The sequence below is a fragment of the Leiobunum rupestre genome, chromosome 8, assembly GCF_980474605.1.
Source record: "Leiobunum rupestre chromosome 8, qqLeiRupe1.1.hap1, whole genome shotgun sequence".
Lineage (NCBI taxonomy): Eukaryota > Metazoa > Arthropoda > Arachnida > Opiliones > Sclerosomatidae > Leiobunum > Leiobunum rupestre.
Genome location: NC_143391.1, coordinates 15,675,503 through 15,692,030, shown reverse-complemented (window position 1 = coordinate 15,692,030; position 16,528 = coordinate 15,675,503). Strand labels below are relative to the sequence as shown.

The 16,528-nt window shown below is 40.6% G+C and overlaps 1 protein-coding gene across 2 annotated transcripts in view; it reads right to left on the bottom strand.

Moving 5' to 3' along the window:
- The window catches only part of LOC149932479 (uncharacterized), a 52,477-nt gene extending 49,707 nt beyond the window's left edge, over nucleotides 1-2,770 (bottom strand). For both annotated transcript variants that reach the window (XM_090156493.1, XM_090156495.1), the window contains exon 1: nucleotides 2,656-2,770. In XM_090156493.1, the coding sequence (XP_090012619.1) occupies nucleotides 2,656-2,698 (43 nt within the window). In that variant the 5' untranslated portion in view covers nucleotides 2,699-2,770. The remainder of the gene's footprint in view (nucleotides 1-2,655) is intronic.
- Between the last annotated feature and the right edge of the window lie 13,758 nt (nucleotides 2,771-16,528).

Here is a 16,528-nt window from a genome sequence, read left to right as displayed (position 1 = left end):
CTTAAATTTTTTTTTAAATTTTACAAAGAAAAGCAAAACCCGTGGTAAAAAAATCGAATTATAAGCCCTTTAAAAAATCTTTTGCGTTTTCATAAATATTTAAGTGTAGAACGCTCACTAAAATCGATTCGGAGCTCTTTTCGATAGATTCATATTTACGATCGCATTTCTACTTTTGAGATAAAAACATTACCATGCAGAATGATTGGCTGGCTGGATCGTTTTCATTTTTTCTCGGTTTATTAAAAGCCCGATTTAATTTCGTTTGATATTCGATCGTCTTTCAAACCAAATGCCAATCTCTCGTGGCCACTGACTTGTGAGTTCTTGGTTTTTTTGGCTAAGTATAAGGTTGTTGTATCTTTTTAACTAAAAATGATAACTTATTGGTTTTTGTCTAAGTATAGAGTTAAATATCAGTTTATCTATAATAATATTGAATTTGGAATGTTGTTAGATAAATCGAGCTGTACGTAGAACTGGGGAATATCGTTCACTATTTGCCCAGTTTGCACCTTGGACGTTAACAATTTTAATTATGGGTATGATATAATAATAATAATACACTAACTATTACCGTTAACCTCAACAAGTTTTTATGGAAGTGGTAACCGAAGAGCTCAGGGGAAAACCCCTTAAAGGGGGAGAGAACTTGCAAACTCTACGCAGAAGGAGTAGTTCCGAGTTTTCACCCAGTGCCACAAGCTGGGTTCGAACCCGACTCCTCCTGCTGCGAGGCAAAAGCGCTAACCACTCCGCCACCCCACTTGTTACTAGGACCAATAATATGTACTGTATATCGCATTGCTCTCTAACGTGTCTAAAAAGTATTTTCCTCAGACTTTTGTTAAAACGAAATCATCCATCAGTTCAGTTAACACTTATTAGCTCAGTAAATTTGTATATTTTCGACCTTTTCAAGACCCTCTTGATAAAAGCCTATTTTTATGAGAAGTGCAATGCATAATTCCTTGGAATTTCACCTATAACGACTGCTACTTGTCTCCTGTTTTAATAAAAAAATAATTGGTAATAAACTAAATTTATCCTTATAAATAACTTCCGAGTTTACTTCAGTGTATTTGATTAATTTTATCAAATCATCTCGACCATGAATTTACAAATCTTTTGAAAATCTTATTCCAGTCCTTCAAACCGAGATATATTAATTGTGTTTGTCTGAAACATCTAGATTATTAGAACTCTATAAAATCAGATTAGCCTAATCTTTGGATTAATCACAGTAATCTGATAAAAATTCATTAATTTATCGAGCCGAATTTATCTTTTTTTATCAGTTACGTTGACGTTACGTAAGGCAATGCTGTTTAAAAACCTGTCTCTAAACGTTTTATTATTTACTAATAATATAACTTTGTTCTCAAATATTTAGCAGATAGATGTTTGATTAAAATATTTTTATATTAAAAGCGCATAGTGTTGTAAGTCCGAGGCCTTTTTTCCGGAAAATTTCCCGTATTTTTCCGAAAAAAATAAAAAAAAGTTTTCATTCCATGATAAGTCTAATTAATGGCTTTAAAAGTCGCTTGATGACTTAGGGATATAGTTGTGCTTTGGGTATTAGCCTAGCTTATTATTATTATTATTATTCTTTGCAAATTTAAATAAAGCGGTATTTTCGCCTATTTTTTCGAATCTAAAACTAAACCTCTAAACTAGTTTAAACTGATTAACAATGTAACACTATTATTGTTTTGTAGTATATTTACTGTTATTAGACATTTTATATCGATAAAAAAGATAAAAACAAATTTAGAAATATATACGGTCATAACGAGCGTGTGAACATCAGCGCTAATCTATTTTAGCATTCGGGTGTCATTTACGTATTTCTGCAGGAAAAATAAGAGGAATAAAGCACTTTTGGTAGTCCCTGTTGTAACTCTAGTCATAACAAAGAAACGCGGCTTATTTTATAGCTTCCTCCGCCTAATATGTTTACCAATATTCCGTAATAAAGGCGAAACTACATGAAGCGAACAGCATCGGCTGAAACGCGCTATCATTAGCAGCACGGGCGCCAGGTGGCCAAATACGTTTCCCCTTCAGTTCCGTATAACCGTTACGCTTCAGGGCCTCCGAATCTCTATAAAAAAAAGACTACGAAATAGCGCGTGAATAAGCCCACACTAAACCGAAATAATTTCAGTGTGGTAAACCGATCGGTCTACGATAATAAATATTAAATTATACCACAATATAAAGTGAATATAACAAGTTGGCCAACCAAAATATACCTCTCCTCGGAAGAGTTTTTAATTTTCAGTGAAGCGTAACTATATCCGTGGTTCTGCGGTAGAACGCTCACCTGACGTTCAAGAGGGCTCGGGTTCGAAACCCGGCTGTTTAAAAAATTATACTACACCCAGTGACAAAAAGAGGGCGCTTTTGGAAAAACCTTTTCCCTGATTCTAAGAAACTGCGTACGCAGTGATTACCCTTTGACTCGAAAATGCGAACGCGTTCGCAGGCCTGACAGACAGACACGGTGGTTGTATAATCCCTCCTAGGGTACAAAGTCCCCTCGGAGAGGTAAAAATATGGCCTAAAGAGCGTTATTGGTTGAAACGTCACGCGCCAGGCGAGCTTGACTACATATTTTAAGTACTTTAAAACTTGGAGAGAAAATTTTACCTTTAAATTGTGTACGGCTAACAAAGTGAGCTCCAAGATCCATATAAACTATAGTCGAGTGGCGGTTCAAGATATTCAAGCGAGGTAACGGCGAAAGCTATTTGACTGAACAACCGCCTTGGAGAACGAAATATTGAAACGTCTACGTCACTATAAACTTAAGACATACGCGGCGGGGGGGGGGGGGGGGGAGATGCCGCCTGTAAAATCAAAACCGTAACTCTCGCGGCTTAATCAAATAAGGGAAGGCTCTACGAACCTCTCATTTGCATCATAGGAATATTAGCGGGGGGCAAGTCTATAAAATGGTAATTATTTCAATATTATAACCGCGCGCGTCGAGTACCAAGTTTCCAACTTAGATTCGACCCCCTTTTAAACCCCCTTCCCTTTAACCTCGCTTTAAACTCGACCCCTTTTCCTGGTGTATATTTGGAAGCGGCTAAAAATTGACTCAGTTCCTTTAAAACGCCTCTTTCGAGTAATTTACGTTTTTATTTGCGTAGTTTTTTTTTCGTCTATTACCACTTTTTAAAATTACGGTCGAACTAAATAATTAGAAAATGCGACAAACCAAAACGGGAGGGTGAGACGATTACACGGACGAAAATAATTTATATTTATGTGCCTCCGCCCCCCCCCCCCCCCCTTTGACTCCCGGAAAATTTCTAGTTTCTATCTTTCTCTACATTTACATCGTGATAGGATTAAAACCTCGTTTCACCAACGCAACTTCGTGACGCGTACTTTTAGGCTTCGAGTATGGAACGGCAACGTTACGTGGATAAGCCGGGTGGTTGGTACGTTAGATAGCTGCCATGACGGGCTAAGGCTGAAAAGGCAGTTCCGTCATTTTATTACAATATTTTGCTCCTAGTTTTTGGGAGTGGTCATTTTATTTTGGTTCGGTGTCACAAAATAACCGTTGGGGGCGCGGGGGAGGCGTACGCGGTCTCTCTCCGGCCGCGATCACGCCCTTTAGAAATGATTTGGGGACGTGCAAATTCAGCGCGACAGCACCCTTTGCCAAGTTTCACCTATTATAATATACCCCTTTTACAAATAATGTTTTTGAACCTTTTTTCAGCGTTTCTTCGTAATGGGCTCTCTATAAACGCGTTTCCCCAGAGCCCGAGTCAGCGTGCGCTACAAAACACGAGCCGACTCAAATTTTCGCTTTAATAACGACGAGTAATTTAATAATGAAAGCGCATTCGCTACGATTATTCCATATTCATGCGAAATGCGTTTCTATCTGGAAAATGGCAGTTTTAATACCGTAGCGGGTTCCCGCCTACCTGTAAATGGAAGGAACAACAACAACGGCGTCGACGGACCCCGACCCCCTGGATACGCCGACGTGAACAATTAAATCCACTCCCACACTCGTACGTTCCTTCGAAAGACGCGAGTCGGCGTTGGCTCCGAAACCTTTTATTTTTGGAAGGGTTGCGAAAATAGATCAACAACGCGCCGTATTCGAAACTGCGGGACTAAAAATACATAAACATTCCCCTTTTATTTTTTTAAAAATTCCCATCTTTTGTTTACCCTTACTTTCCATATCGTTTGCGCCTAAATTCGAAGTCGCGAACCCTGTCCATTGTTATTCTACGACGGATAACGGAAACCTCGTTTTCTCTGGCGGAATTGACGAACTTATGCCGAGCATAATCGCAACGTAAAGGACGAGGGGGGGATTCGTGTCCTGCGGGAGCAGGACGCTGCCTGCTCCGTCTTTACCTGGGGCTTTTCTATTTTATTCCCTTTTTTTTTTCTTCTAGCAAGACAATAATAATAAAAAAGTATGTATATAAAAAGCCGCTAGTAGACGTTCCGCTTCTCGAGGTATACAGATGGGAGTTAAAGCTCTCCCGTTTTATCCGAAACAAAGACTAGTAAATACGCAATAAAGTGGGTATTATATGGAAAGTATTATCTAAAGAGGAAACTTCTTCTGATACTCCGCTAGTACGTCTTATACATATGGAGGGTTATCGACTAAATCTTCTTACGGACGGTTTTCGCATAATTTTGGTAAAACTGAATTGCCACCCTAGAGTATATACGCCGGGTTAGGATTTTCGAAAAGGACCAATTTCGCGAGCTACAGGCCAACGCGTCTCTAAAACCACGGTCACACTTGATCTTAAAACCCAGTTTAGGTCGGTTTGAATGCCAGTTTTGACCGCCGACGATAATTCTTGGTTCACACGCGCTAAATTGATTCACTCCGGTTCACTTATAGCTAAGGTTTAACGTTATTTCAAATTATGGCCAGGATTTTGAAATATTAAAATGTATCCCAAAACAATTAGTTAATCATGTTTACTATACCGTCGCCGTTAAAACAAAACCACGTATCTTTTCGGTGGCCTTTTTGAGAAAAATTGATTTTTTAATTTTGCAGGGACTTGTGAAATCGCGTGTTAGGTTTTTACACGCGAGTTAATTTAATAGTTAAATAATTTCGTTTCAATATTGAATTTATGAGGATTTTAATTTAAAAAATATTTTGCTAAGGGGGAATTTTTAGAGATACGTGGTTTTGCGTCATGAAGTGAGATAGGAGCTGAAAATAAGCAAGATACTTGCGTTTGCGCGAAAGAAGTTGTGAATATCAAAGATACGTTTAATAAATGTTTTCTCGATTTAAAAAAATAAATCCAATTGCAACCTATTAATGTTTTTAATGTTATATACTTAAATTGGGGTGTAGAATCTAAATATGTCAATTTTGACAAAACCACGTATCTCAAGTTACGTGGTTTTGTTTTAACGGCGACGATACATACAGTAATATTATTTGACATTAGTAACAATTTTATTCCCATTATTTTGGAAAATATGAGCAATTTTACTCCCCCGCCTTGTCGTTTTGAAAGCGATTCTAAGCGAACTGACTTGGACGAGTTGCTTCCCGAACCAACACGGATCGATTTCTCACACTGTTTATAGCCGAAGAATAGTTATCTAAAACGAAGCAAAGTTAGGGGTAAGTGTGAACGTGACTTTAGACAGGGTAAGATTACGCGGCTCGTCGTATCTTTTTAACTAAATGCTAGATAACCCGGCGGCGTATTTGGCCCGATGGCGGCGTCCACCGTTCGACTTAGGAAAAAGGATCTTTACGGCACGCTTATAAACTCAGTGTATTATTTATCTTTTTTAGATAGAGAGGAGGGAGCGGAGGAGTGCTCGGATGGAGGAATAAAGCCACTACGGTGCGGTGGCATATGCATGAAGAATAAATTTATAAGCCAGGTCGGAGAATGAATTAGTTAGAAGGTCGCGATTCCGATGGGAATAAAACCAACGCGTTTCCTATTAGGTTTCGCTTCGTCCCCGCTGCAACGCTCTGCCCTACTAGGCATAGATCTTTGCTACGGCGTAGCTATCTCGCTCGGAGATGAAAGCGTTCTGGGACCCTTTATAAGTAGGAGGAAGCGTCGTCTCTTTATCGAAGGCGGCTTACTGGACGCTAAAAGATGTCTCTATCGATGGCCATCTCCCGCTGGACGCCAATACGGCACCTCGGTTGACTTCATTATCCGAAACGAAAAGCGACCGGAATTTCAGGCTCGGTACCGTTTGAGCGGACGCGGTTTTCTATTCTAGTTATAGCGCGTGATGCCTGTATGACGTATAATAGCGCGAGGCTGCTTGGCCCCGCGTATACGTGCGCGGGATTCAATTAGGAAAAGTGACACATTAGTGTATGCCGTAGAGTCCCGTCGCGAGTCCTCCCTCTCTTCGGGCGACTTTAGGCGGCCTGCGAGCAAACAACGGACTCCAAACGAGGGGGTGTGCGAGCCGACTACCGCTGGCGTTACTAATATTTCTCCGAGGTATTCGCGGAATGAGCCGAACGGGGCTGGCCCCAACGAAAGATATTATTTTTACCCCATCCCATTAAAAGCGACGAGTATACCCGAGCTAACGAGAAATTTCTATATCAATGAAGGTTTTATGTCTACCCCAGTTTGGTTTCCCAACCCCCCGCCAGGCCTCTTTTCAAAATGAGCCTTTTTGTCCTCGGAATTTCCAAATCGATTTCGTCTCTTTTCACATCCTCGATTTATATTTTTTTTTACTTAGGCCTATATTAGTTTTCAATTTTATTTTAGTTACGAAGATGGAACTATGTCCTGTTCATAAAACCAAATGTTTTATTCAATCGCGACATTACACGCTGTAAGAAATTAAAAACCTTAACATTGGTCTTATTATAGGTCAAATAGTTTCAAATTGCAAATTTGTGAATAAAAAAATTCAGGACACCAATTTTCTTTATTGAAGAAAATTGATAAATAATATAGATGTAATACAAAACTCGGATGACTCTTTAAATTTATCTGTTTCTTTTAGTTTAACATTTATACCCCGAAAATTAAAATGAGGGCAACCCATAGCGCCGCAAAGTGAGGCGGTTGGAACACTTTTACAGGGGTTTAGTAGATCAAATGTAGAGCCTACTAAGATTCTTTTTGCTGAAATATTTTGCCAAATGTTAATGGTATTTAGTCGACAATTTCGCGAGGAGGTAAATCAATCAAGCGTATCAAATTACCGTATATTTTTATTGTTATTACCACTGAATATAAATGGGTCGAAAATTGAATAAAACGGCTCGCCGTGTTTGCCAATGGTCTCGAAATCAAGCCCCCGACTAAGAGCGAAATCGATTATCGAAATACCGCTGGCTCGGCCCGTCCCGACAGTACGCTTCATTCGACTTCTCGTGCCAGTACCAATTTTCGTTATAAATGTTTTACCTTTGTTTACGTAATTCGAATTCGGACGCGGATAATTTTACTCCTAATGTAAGTGTACCGATAGTATTAATTACGGGTTGTCACCCCTCTCAGTTGGCACCGCAAACAAAGCGAACTATAATCCGAATAACTAATTGATCGGGTTCGCTTATACTTGTAGATGGTAAACTGCGGCGGGGGAACCGATGTTCGTTGTATAAACCGTAAAGCCACGGTTGCTATTCGTAGGGAAGATTGAGAATGAGAGCCGTTCAACCTTCTTAACCGTTTCAATTAGTGACGTGTATATTGGCGTTCCCGCGCCAAATCGCCTATAATGCCCATTCGCTTATTTAATCTGGAACGCTCGAATGAGGAAATGCCGCTTCCCAAACACGAGAGGGCGCGCCACCAGAGAGAGAGGAACGAGAATACGCGAGCCGATTAGGGCGGCAGCCAGCCAGAACTCGAAGGATCGAAAGGTCGCTTATTTCGAGAAATATTTAAAGAAAAAATCTCGATATCCGTTATTAAGAACGAGATAATTTTAGCGAAGATTTATGAAAACAGATACGAGAAGACAAAGGAAGGGTGGAGAGTGAGAGTCGCGGAATCTCTTAATCGGGCGGATTAGCGCCATCCTCCCGCGCTCCCTCCCAATTAGGTCGGATTAATACGACTATACAGGGTGGAAGCCTCAGCCGTGGTCCAGCCTTGATACTTCTCCTAGTACACCCGAGTGCTGCGGGTGGAACACTTCTACAGGCGCTGGTATTCCATAAATGGACCAATGGCATAATTAGAAGCACATCTTTATCCAATCACCCGAAAAAGCATTTGTAGGATGCGTTTCTAATTCTCACATTGGTCTATTTTTAGACTAGGAAAAGTACCGAGGCTGGACCACGGCTGAGGCTTCCAATTATCCAATTGGTCTATTTTTGGCCTACCAGCGCCTGTAGAAGTGTTCCACCCGCAGCACTCGAGTGTACTAGGAGAAGTATCAAGGCTGGACCCCGGCTGAGGCTTCCACCCTGTATAAAGGGGCGCGACGGCGGGGCCGAAAGACACAGTCGCCGAAGGTCGAGATGATCCGAGCGCGCGCGCCATCCGCCAATCGCTTTCGTCGTAAAATTCGAATTTGGCGTACAATAATTAGAGCGCGAGTTGGAAATGACGAACATTATAGCTCGGCTACAAGCCGCCGGAAGATGGCGCACCACCGCTTGGCCAATGTATAGGGGAGGGGAGACGAGCGCTGCCAAACTATACACTCGATTAAAGAGGCCCCGGAAAGAGGGAGGAGGGCCGGAGAGAGAGGACTTATCGATAAATCTCTCGACGAACAGCGTGGAGGGAGAGTGGCCCTCTCGAAATTATACCTACACACTCGGTCCGACTCTAATTGATCCATCTAGCTATTACCATTCCTGCAAATATGTCTGGACGCGAGCGAGCCTGAGATATACGGCGGATGTCTAAATAGGTTTCGAATTGCGCGAATTTTCGTGTCAGTTCGTGCATTATCTCTCCGGGTATAATAAGGCCGCTTGAAATATAAATGGACGTTTTATAGCGCTTGATTCGACCCTTTCCCTCTTGATCGACAACGGGGAAAACCTATATTTTGTCAATTACGAAGAGAATTCGAAGGGGCGCTTCCTTCGAAGGAATTGTATATATACAATCAGTCAACCCCCTCTCCATATCGCTCTGATCATTTACGAACCGCGCTCCTTAATTCGCAATCAAAGGCGCTTCGATCATTCCGATCGAGATGGCTTTTATTGCGGCTGGAATAAACTTGATCTTAGCAAGGCCCGGCGCCCATCGTAGCGTCGCCGACCTTCCATTCCAATCTTCGACAACGTTTAATCGCACAGAGACTTAATCGCTTTAAAACAGGGTCCCTCGGGACCCAATTCGAACCCCTTTAATAACCGTAATTAACCCCCATATAAGAATTATATTATTTAGGTTTCAAATATTATAATAGACGAATATATTATTGGAAAATGGCGCATTCGTTACCGAAGTAATCCTTTTTTGTTCGGATTTATTTCCATCGACATAGGCTGCTCTATAATATCTATTACGGCGTCATTTGTCTCGAATCTAGCTCACTAATGATATATTATCGAAAGCGACGAGTCGATACTGATAATTTAATTTCGCTCGTTTGTCCGTCGAAGGCATAATGTAACGAGCAGTCTGCGGAGCTCACTGCCTAATGCGTAGTTGGAGTGGATTGGCAGCCGTCACGCAGACCCCAACCGGTGCAGGGTTGGACGATATACGTGTATTGGCAATTCGGGTTCCGTCTCCCGTTTCTGTTTCTGGTACGGGTCTCTCTTTTCTCGCAGTCACAATTTCCGGTATCGGATTATGGATTAAAAACGAGTAAATTTCTTCTCTCGGACCAAAAATCGAACTTGCTTTTCATAATTTGTCGCGGGTTGCGCTACAATGTTTTGATTTCCGAGCAAATCCGCACGATCGAAAGAGTATATCACTCTCTCTCATCCGTCGAGCAGCCAGCCAGCAGCCATATACGAATCTATACATATAGGAAAATTCGCGGAGATTGATCTGGAATATCGGATTACGATTCAATTTTTTTTCTTCACTCTGGCAGGCTTCCCTTCTTTCTCCCTCGATCCGCTTGTCCTTCGCTTTTGCCGGGTTTAATTCCTGCCCCCCGAAACGAGTCGCGAGAAACGGTCTCTCCCATCAGTTTTAATATTATTCGTGAAAGCGTTAAACTTTACAGATCAATAAAAGTTCGAAATGTGATATGGGTCGTTGGCGTTTGAATAATTCCCAGCAACCCTTCCTCCTTAACTTTTAATATTGTATAAATATATCGCGGGACCCAACGCGAGATTTTTCCTATTGAACTTAAGGATCGCTTCGTCAGCCCTTACTTTAACGATATCCCGGGCGAATAAGACGACCCGCGAAGAAAAAACCTCCACGTCAGATTCCACGTTTAATTTTTACAAAAAATCGAGTTTTACACGCCAGACTTACGCTTATTTAGCGTTCTACACCGACCCAAATAAGGCGAAATTCGTTTTCAGCTTCAGCGTAAGACCCGGTCCCCCAACAGCGAATGTTAAACCGAGGCGAAAAAAATCAATTTGTCTCTTTACTGATGGGGGAGAAAAGATGGATTTCGAGACTTCTTCCTCGGTTCGCACGAGGCTCTCTTTCGAAATAGCCCAGGATAGGTTAAGGGTCGTATTCGGTGATGGTAAGCTTCTTTATGGCCCTTTCGTTTTTCCACAGTCTGTCCCGGGCTAGCGTAAAAAACGAAAAAGGAGAGACGGGGTTGTAGGATGGTGAACCCCCCCTTTGATTCCGTCCCTTTTCTTTCGCTCGATTCAACGGTAGAGCGCTTATTTAGTTGACCCGAATCGAACGCTTCCCCGAGGCGCTGCCGACTCGCGGCCAGTGAACAGGTATCCTCGTTTATCAGCTCCGCGTAATGACTTTTAGATACTTCTGTCCCTGACAGTCGCCATTGTATTTGTCCAACAAATATCGACGGCGAAACAAATTGGAAAAACGTGAACTTGACGTCACTTTTGCTCTCCAACGTCCCTTCCTCCCATTCCGCGGCCGAAAATATTTTTCATCCCACTCCATTTGAGACAAAGTCGTTCCATTTCTTATACCAAAGCGTTTTTCGCGGTGGAAAATAATATAGACGGTCTATACGTTATATCAAACCCCAAAACAAGCCAACGACCCTCAGAAACCGAAATTTACGAAACCATATCGGAAACGCTGTCGTTGTCTACCTGATAGTTTTATAAGTATGTGTGTATGATCAATGGCGTTATTGCCTTGACCTATTAACCATTGGACGAAATCAACTCCCCCTCGAATCAACGGTTGGTAAGATTTTGCGATCGTCTTATACGAAGACAATACAGGAAAAAAGGTCTATCGTAATCCAACACTATCAAACTTAAGTTGGAGCTGGCAGTGAATTCACGGTCATTTCCGGTCGTTTCTTAAAGTACAAGCTATGCTCAAGACTTCTCACCAAGTAAATACTGATAAGTACTTTGCATATAACACAATAAATTCACAAGTGCTTCCAAATAGCATCAATTCAGAGTTAATTTCCAGTATGAGGTTTAGTAGTGTATGTGATAATTTTAGTTTTAAATTATAATAGAAGATTAATATGTTAAGTTAGCATTATCTTAAAATAAAGCTGGTCGCGGGTATGGCAACGCATGTATTTAATTTTCTCACATCTTAAATCCTAAGAATGAAGCGTTAAAGAAAATTTGTCAGTCGCTCGAGAGTGGTGGTAGGGGAATGGGAACCCTTTTTCGTGGATAGACTAGCCAAAGGTAAGCTAGGCCTAGAATATTTAGTAGTTAGAAAAAAAAGGTTAAAAGGCGAAAAACAATATTTAAACTAGAGCCAATATACAGGGTGTCCACTAAAAAACGATCCAGAGCTAATAATGCAAAACCAATTTTTTTAGGAATTTGATATTTTCAGATCGCATAGCACGCGCAAGGGGTCATTAGCTGATAAAAAAAAACTCAGTGGCCTGGAACTATGTCCTGAAGGTCATTCAAAATTTATCTCGAGATCCGTTGGGCTTAGAGAATTGGTTCCGATTAGTAGGAGTGTGCGCCATCGCATTTTCTGCCCGAAATGGCTCTGAACCGATGTGTATTGGCCTTAAGGAAGCCAAGAAAACAATCACTAAAAACAATAAGATCATAATTAAAGATGTATACTGACTATAATTTTCATCTTAAAATTTCAGTTCAGTTGAGATCAGATATGGCCGTTGGAACTGAATTTGGAATTGGAACCCACCTTCCAAACATAAGGGTTTTCGAGATAAATTTTCAATGACCTTGAAGACATCGTGCGTTCTAAATTATTAGCGCCTTAGCGTGATGTCTTGGACATATTCTATTTATGGCCTTCTTGTTTTTGGTGTTTCTTTTCTTGGCTTCCTATTGGCCAATACAAATCGGTTTAGAGCTACTTTATAATTGGAACCGAGTCTCTAAGCCCAACAGATCTCGAGAAAAAATTTCGAGACATGGTTCAAGGTCATTGAGTTTTATATCAGCTAATGACCCCCTGCGCGTACTATACGATCTGAAAATAGAAAATTTCAAGGAAAAATAGTTTTTCAATTATTAGCTGTGGATCGTTTTTCGTAAACAGCCCGTATATCGACGGGGTACAGAAATTTCGTACATGCCAAAAATTAAAGTACCGGTTAATCGGAAAGCAAAATTATAAAGAAACGTGAAACATTACCATAACAAACACTTATGGTTTAAGTCTAGGCTAACATTAATAATAATAATTGAAAAAAAAACGTACGGGAGGAGATATTGGAACGAGGATCCATCATTGATTTCCCTTCTACGCGGTATAATGGGATGCGACGATCTCGTATAGGCCGTATACTAAATTATACGGTAGACTTTTAGGAATACGCATTATCGAAGAGAGCCCAGGAAAGACCAATATGTAGGGCAGCCAAAAATTCGGTTAAGCTCTAATAGATCTACCAATAACTCATTTCTCGATGGGTGGAAGGCGGGTTCGATTTGCTCAGTACATAAGCCCCCGCAGCCGGAACAAAAGAGAGAAAATCGAGGAACTTCCCGAGTAAAAAAGCTGACGTGTCTGCAGCTGGCTTAAATATTTTTTAACGTCCGGATTCTGGATATATTATACCTCTACCCCTCTCGATCTCTCTCTCTCTCTCTTCCATAAGCCGGGCCCTTTCCGCGGTATAAGTAGTAGCCAAATATTCCTTAACCATTAGGCAAGGGTATCATTGGGAGTATCGCTTCGACAGTAGAATAGGAGTCTTTTCGGGGGGCACCCGTGGGATGGGTTTTAAACTATTCCGATAGGCATCGGGTAGAGCGACGGGAGGCTACATTTTCTCTCGGGATAAGCGGGAGAAGGGGGAGGACCCGCGAGAGACAAACGACTGAAAAAATTCTTCCTGACAGGATGGAAATGAGGTACAGCGATTCCCGACAAATTTTCGTCTTGTAAAAAGCGTCGATCCCGGAGTGGCGCGGCCACCCTCGTTCTCCCTTTTTTATAACGTATTCTTCGTATATTATATATTTCTTACGGCGGGGGGGGGGGCAAGCGGAGTACGTAATACCCTAGCTATAAAACCGCGTCCTTCGTTCCACTCAAACCAGTATATATAGCTGCCGGAGTTATAATCCTAAATAAGCTAGCGGAATAAAAGAAGGGGGTGTCCCTCTTCGTAGATATGCAAGGAGACGCGTGGCCCGGAACGGAAAAGACAGAAGAGCCTTACGGAAGAGAAGCCTACCGGGGGGAGGGCGCTCCTTGTTCGCTGCTTTTCCCTAATGTTTTCGCTGTCTCTCCGATAAATAAGTAGTACTAGGGATATTTAGCGAGCGGACTCTTATCTTTACGGGAATCGTGTCCCGGGCGTTTATGGTCTAGCGGCGGAGGGGTCCCAGCGAGGACCCGTCTCTGCCAGGTGAGACTGACGAATCGGAACGTCAACCCCGCGGCGTATTCCTCCCGCTGCCATATTCGTTTTCTTTTTGTCGCTCTTTTCTTTTTCTAGTCGGACTAACAGCATTTGCTTGTCATAAATAAAGATGCTCTCTTCTTTCCGCGCGACGCTTGCCTCTCAAACGCGATGACAGCGGCCCCTACGAATAATGGTATATTCCCCCAGAGGGGATGCTCCTCGCTATCCCACTAACCGGCTTTTTCCCCACTAGCTACGTTAGAATTAGTGGGCGCTGTACCGAACTAATTTAATTTAGTTTGATATAAAATACCGTTGGTGTTTACTCATAAACTTCAAATCCTCCGTCGTACTTAATTTTTATTCACCCCTGGTGGGAGACTAATGAGCGCCGCGACGAAGCGTGGTGGTAAGAATACTTCTACAGGCCAAAATAGAGCAATTTTAGACCAATTTGTATCGCTATAAATTCGAAACGCCGAGTTCGCGAATAATTCATTTGATATTAACTAGAAGCGACTCGTAACGGAGTAATACCTCATTAACATCAATATATTAAGTTTCGTCGGAACCTCTTTCAGACGGATAATAGGCCTAGGTGAACGACAATGAGATTCGCTTTAGCGAAATGGTCGCGTATAATGTTCGTACTTTGGAGAATTTGAATAAATAATTGAAAAGCTGCGATTTTATCCCAGAACGCGTTTGGGGGCGAACGCGAGAGGCATTTCAACGCTAAACATTCATAATGTTTTGGCAGTCGATTGAAGGAAGTATGCCTCATCGTGATTGTCCAATTGGATCGTTGAATAAAGATATAGGCCAAGATCGAACCCACGTAGTGTATCGTGGACTATAGTTTGCCGGTGTATAACACGGCCAGCGAAGCGTGCCTTTTGGTGAATAAAATTGAGCATTATGGCGCTATTATCGGGCGTTGACGGAAGAGCGATTATGGTAATTAAGCAAAATGAACGCGGCCGGAAAGTTGGGACCCTGGCGATGGTCGACGTTTTTGATGTAAACGAATGAAAACAAAGTCTGTATATATTTGTCGGATGGGTCACTCATTCGTTTCCAAATTACGTTAATGTATTAAAATAATTATCAGAAACCCTAAAACCATTTTCTTTTGTAATATCTGGATCGCCTAACTTAGCGCAAAATCAATTATGTTTCTGTTTCGATGAATTTAATTCGAAATAAGGTGTAAAGTTGAGTTTATTTGAGTTCAAACACTTAATGTTTCAAAATGTGTTTATTAGAGTTTTTATTTAGTACCAATGAAATCCTATTCCTTTGTCTGAATATTAATTTCCATTCTCAAAACAGACTTTGATGTTATTTTATTTTATCTAAAATAAAAACATTTTCCGAACAAGACTACTAAATATTTCAAAATTAATTAAAATAATTTGTTTAGTATAGTTATTTATAATTCCTTTTCGTGGTATAAATTTTTAATAACATTTCTTCGGATTTTGTACGGATATGAATAATGAAATTCCAAAGAAGGAAAACAACTACATAACTAAAACCAACTTAATTACCTCACGAAGATTTACACGACTAGAAATACTGAAAATCATCCCTTTTTGCATTTGTATTAATGATTATAAATAATATATCTCAAAACAAAATAGCTTTCAAATAAATACCGTTAAGGATGCGTATATTGTTGTTCACAAGTTTAACTAGATTGAGAAGCTGCGATACGAAGGACCAATTTCCCAAATATTGACATCAAAACATTGGATTCGCGTGCTTAACTATTACGTTAGCTTACTTTTCAAATGAGAGTTTATTTCAAGATTACTCTCAACTTGAAAGTACACATTTTATGGAATCGAGAGTTATCAACACGTTAAATAGCAACTCCTTAATCGTAATGAGGAAGATTTATACTCAGACTATACTGAATAATTACGCTATACAACATTAGTGGGTTGTCCGTTAATGTTTTGTAGCGCCAACTTAAAATAAATCCAGTTTTTGTATTAATAATTAAAAATATTAAAATTATGGTAGAAAAAAAAACAAATTATATTATAGTACTATGATTTTATACCCGTGATATTTGTAAAATGTCTGATGTGCCTTGAAACGCTGAACTGGATTATCAATATACGGCTGAAATCTTCCAAGTTTGCTACTCTATCTAACAATGCAAAATGTAAATATCTCACTTCCTTTCTTATTTATAAACTATACAACTATGGAAATAGTTTTAGAAAATCAAAATATGGCGATGGAAAATAAACTACGGTTGAAACCAATGTAGAACGTTTTATATTGGCGTTCTGTTTATTCAGCCCCAAACGGCTCAATTCTAAGCCATTAAAAAAGTTCGGGCGTTAATGGTTAAATTTCGTCAATTGGTAAACGTTTAGAGCAGGGATGGCTTGTGGCACGCCGTGTTTTAAATTTTATAAATTTTGAATTCCGATTTTCAAATGTATAGGTCGCATTTGGTATTTGATCAAAAGAATCGGATTATTTTACGATTTTAGTTGTTGAACGCAGCCTATGTTCGTTTGATGAAGGACCGCAGGATTTCCAGAAATGCCTTCTTCGTCCCGAATAAAAGATTGGAGCT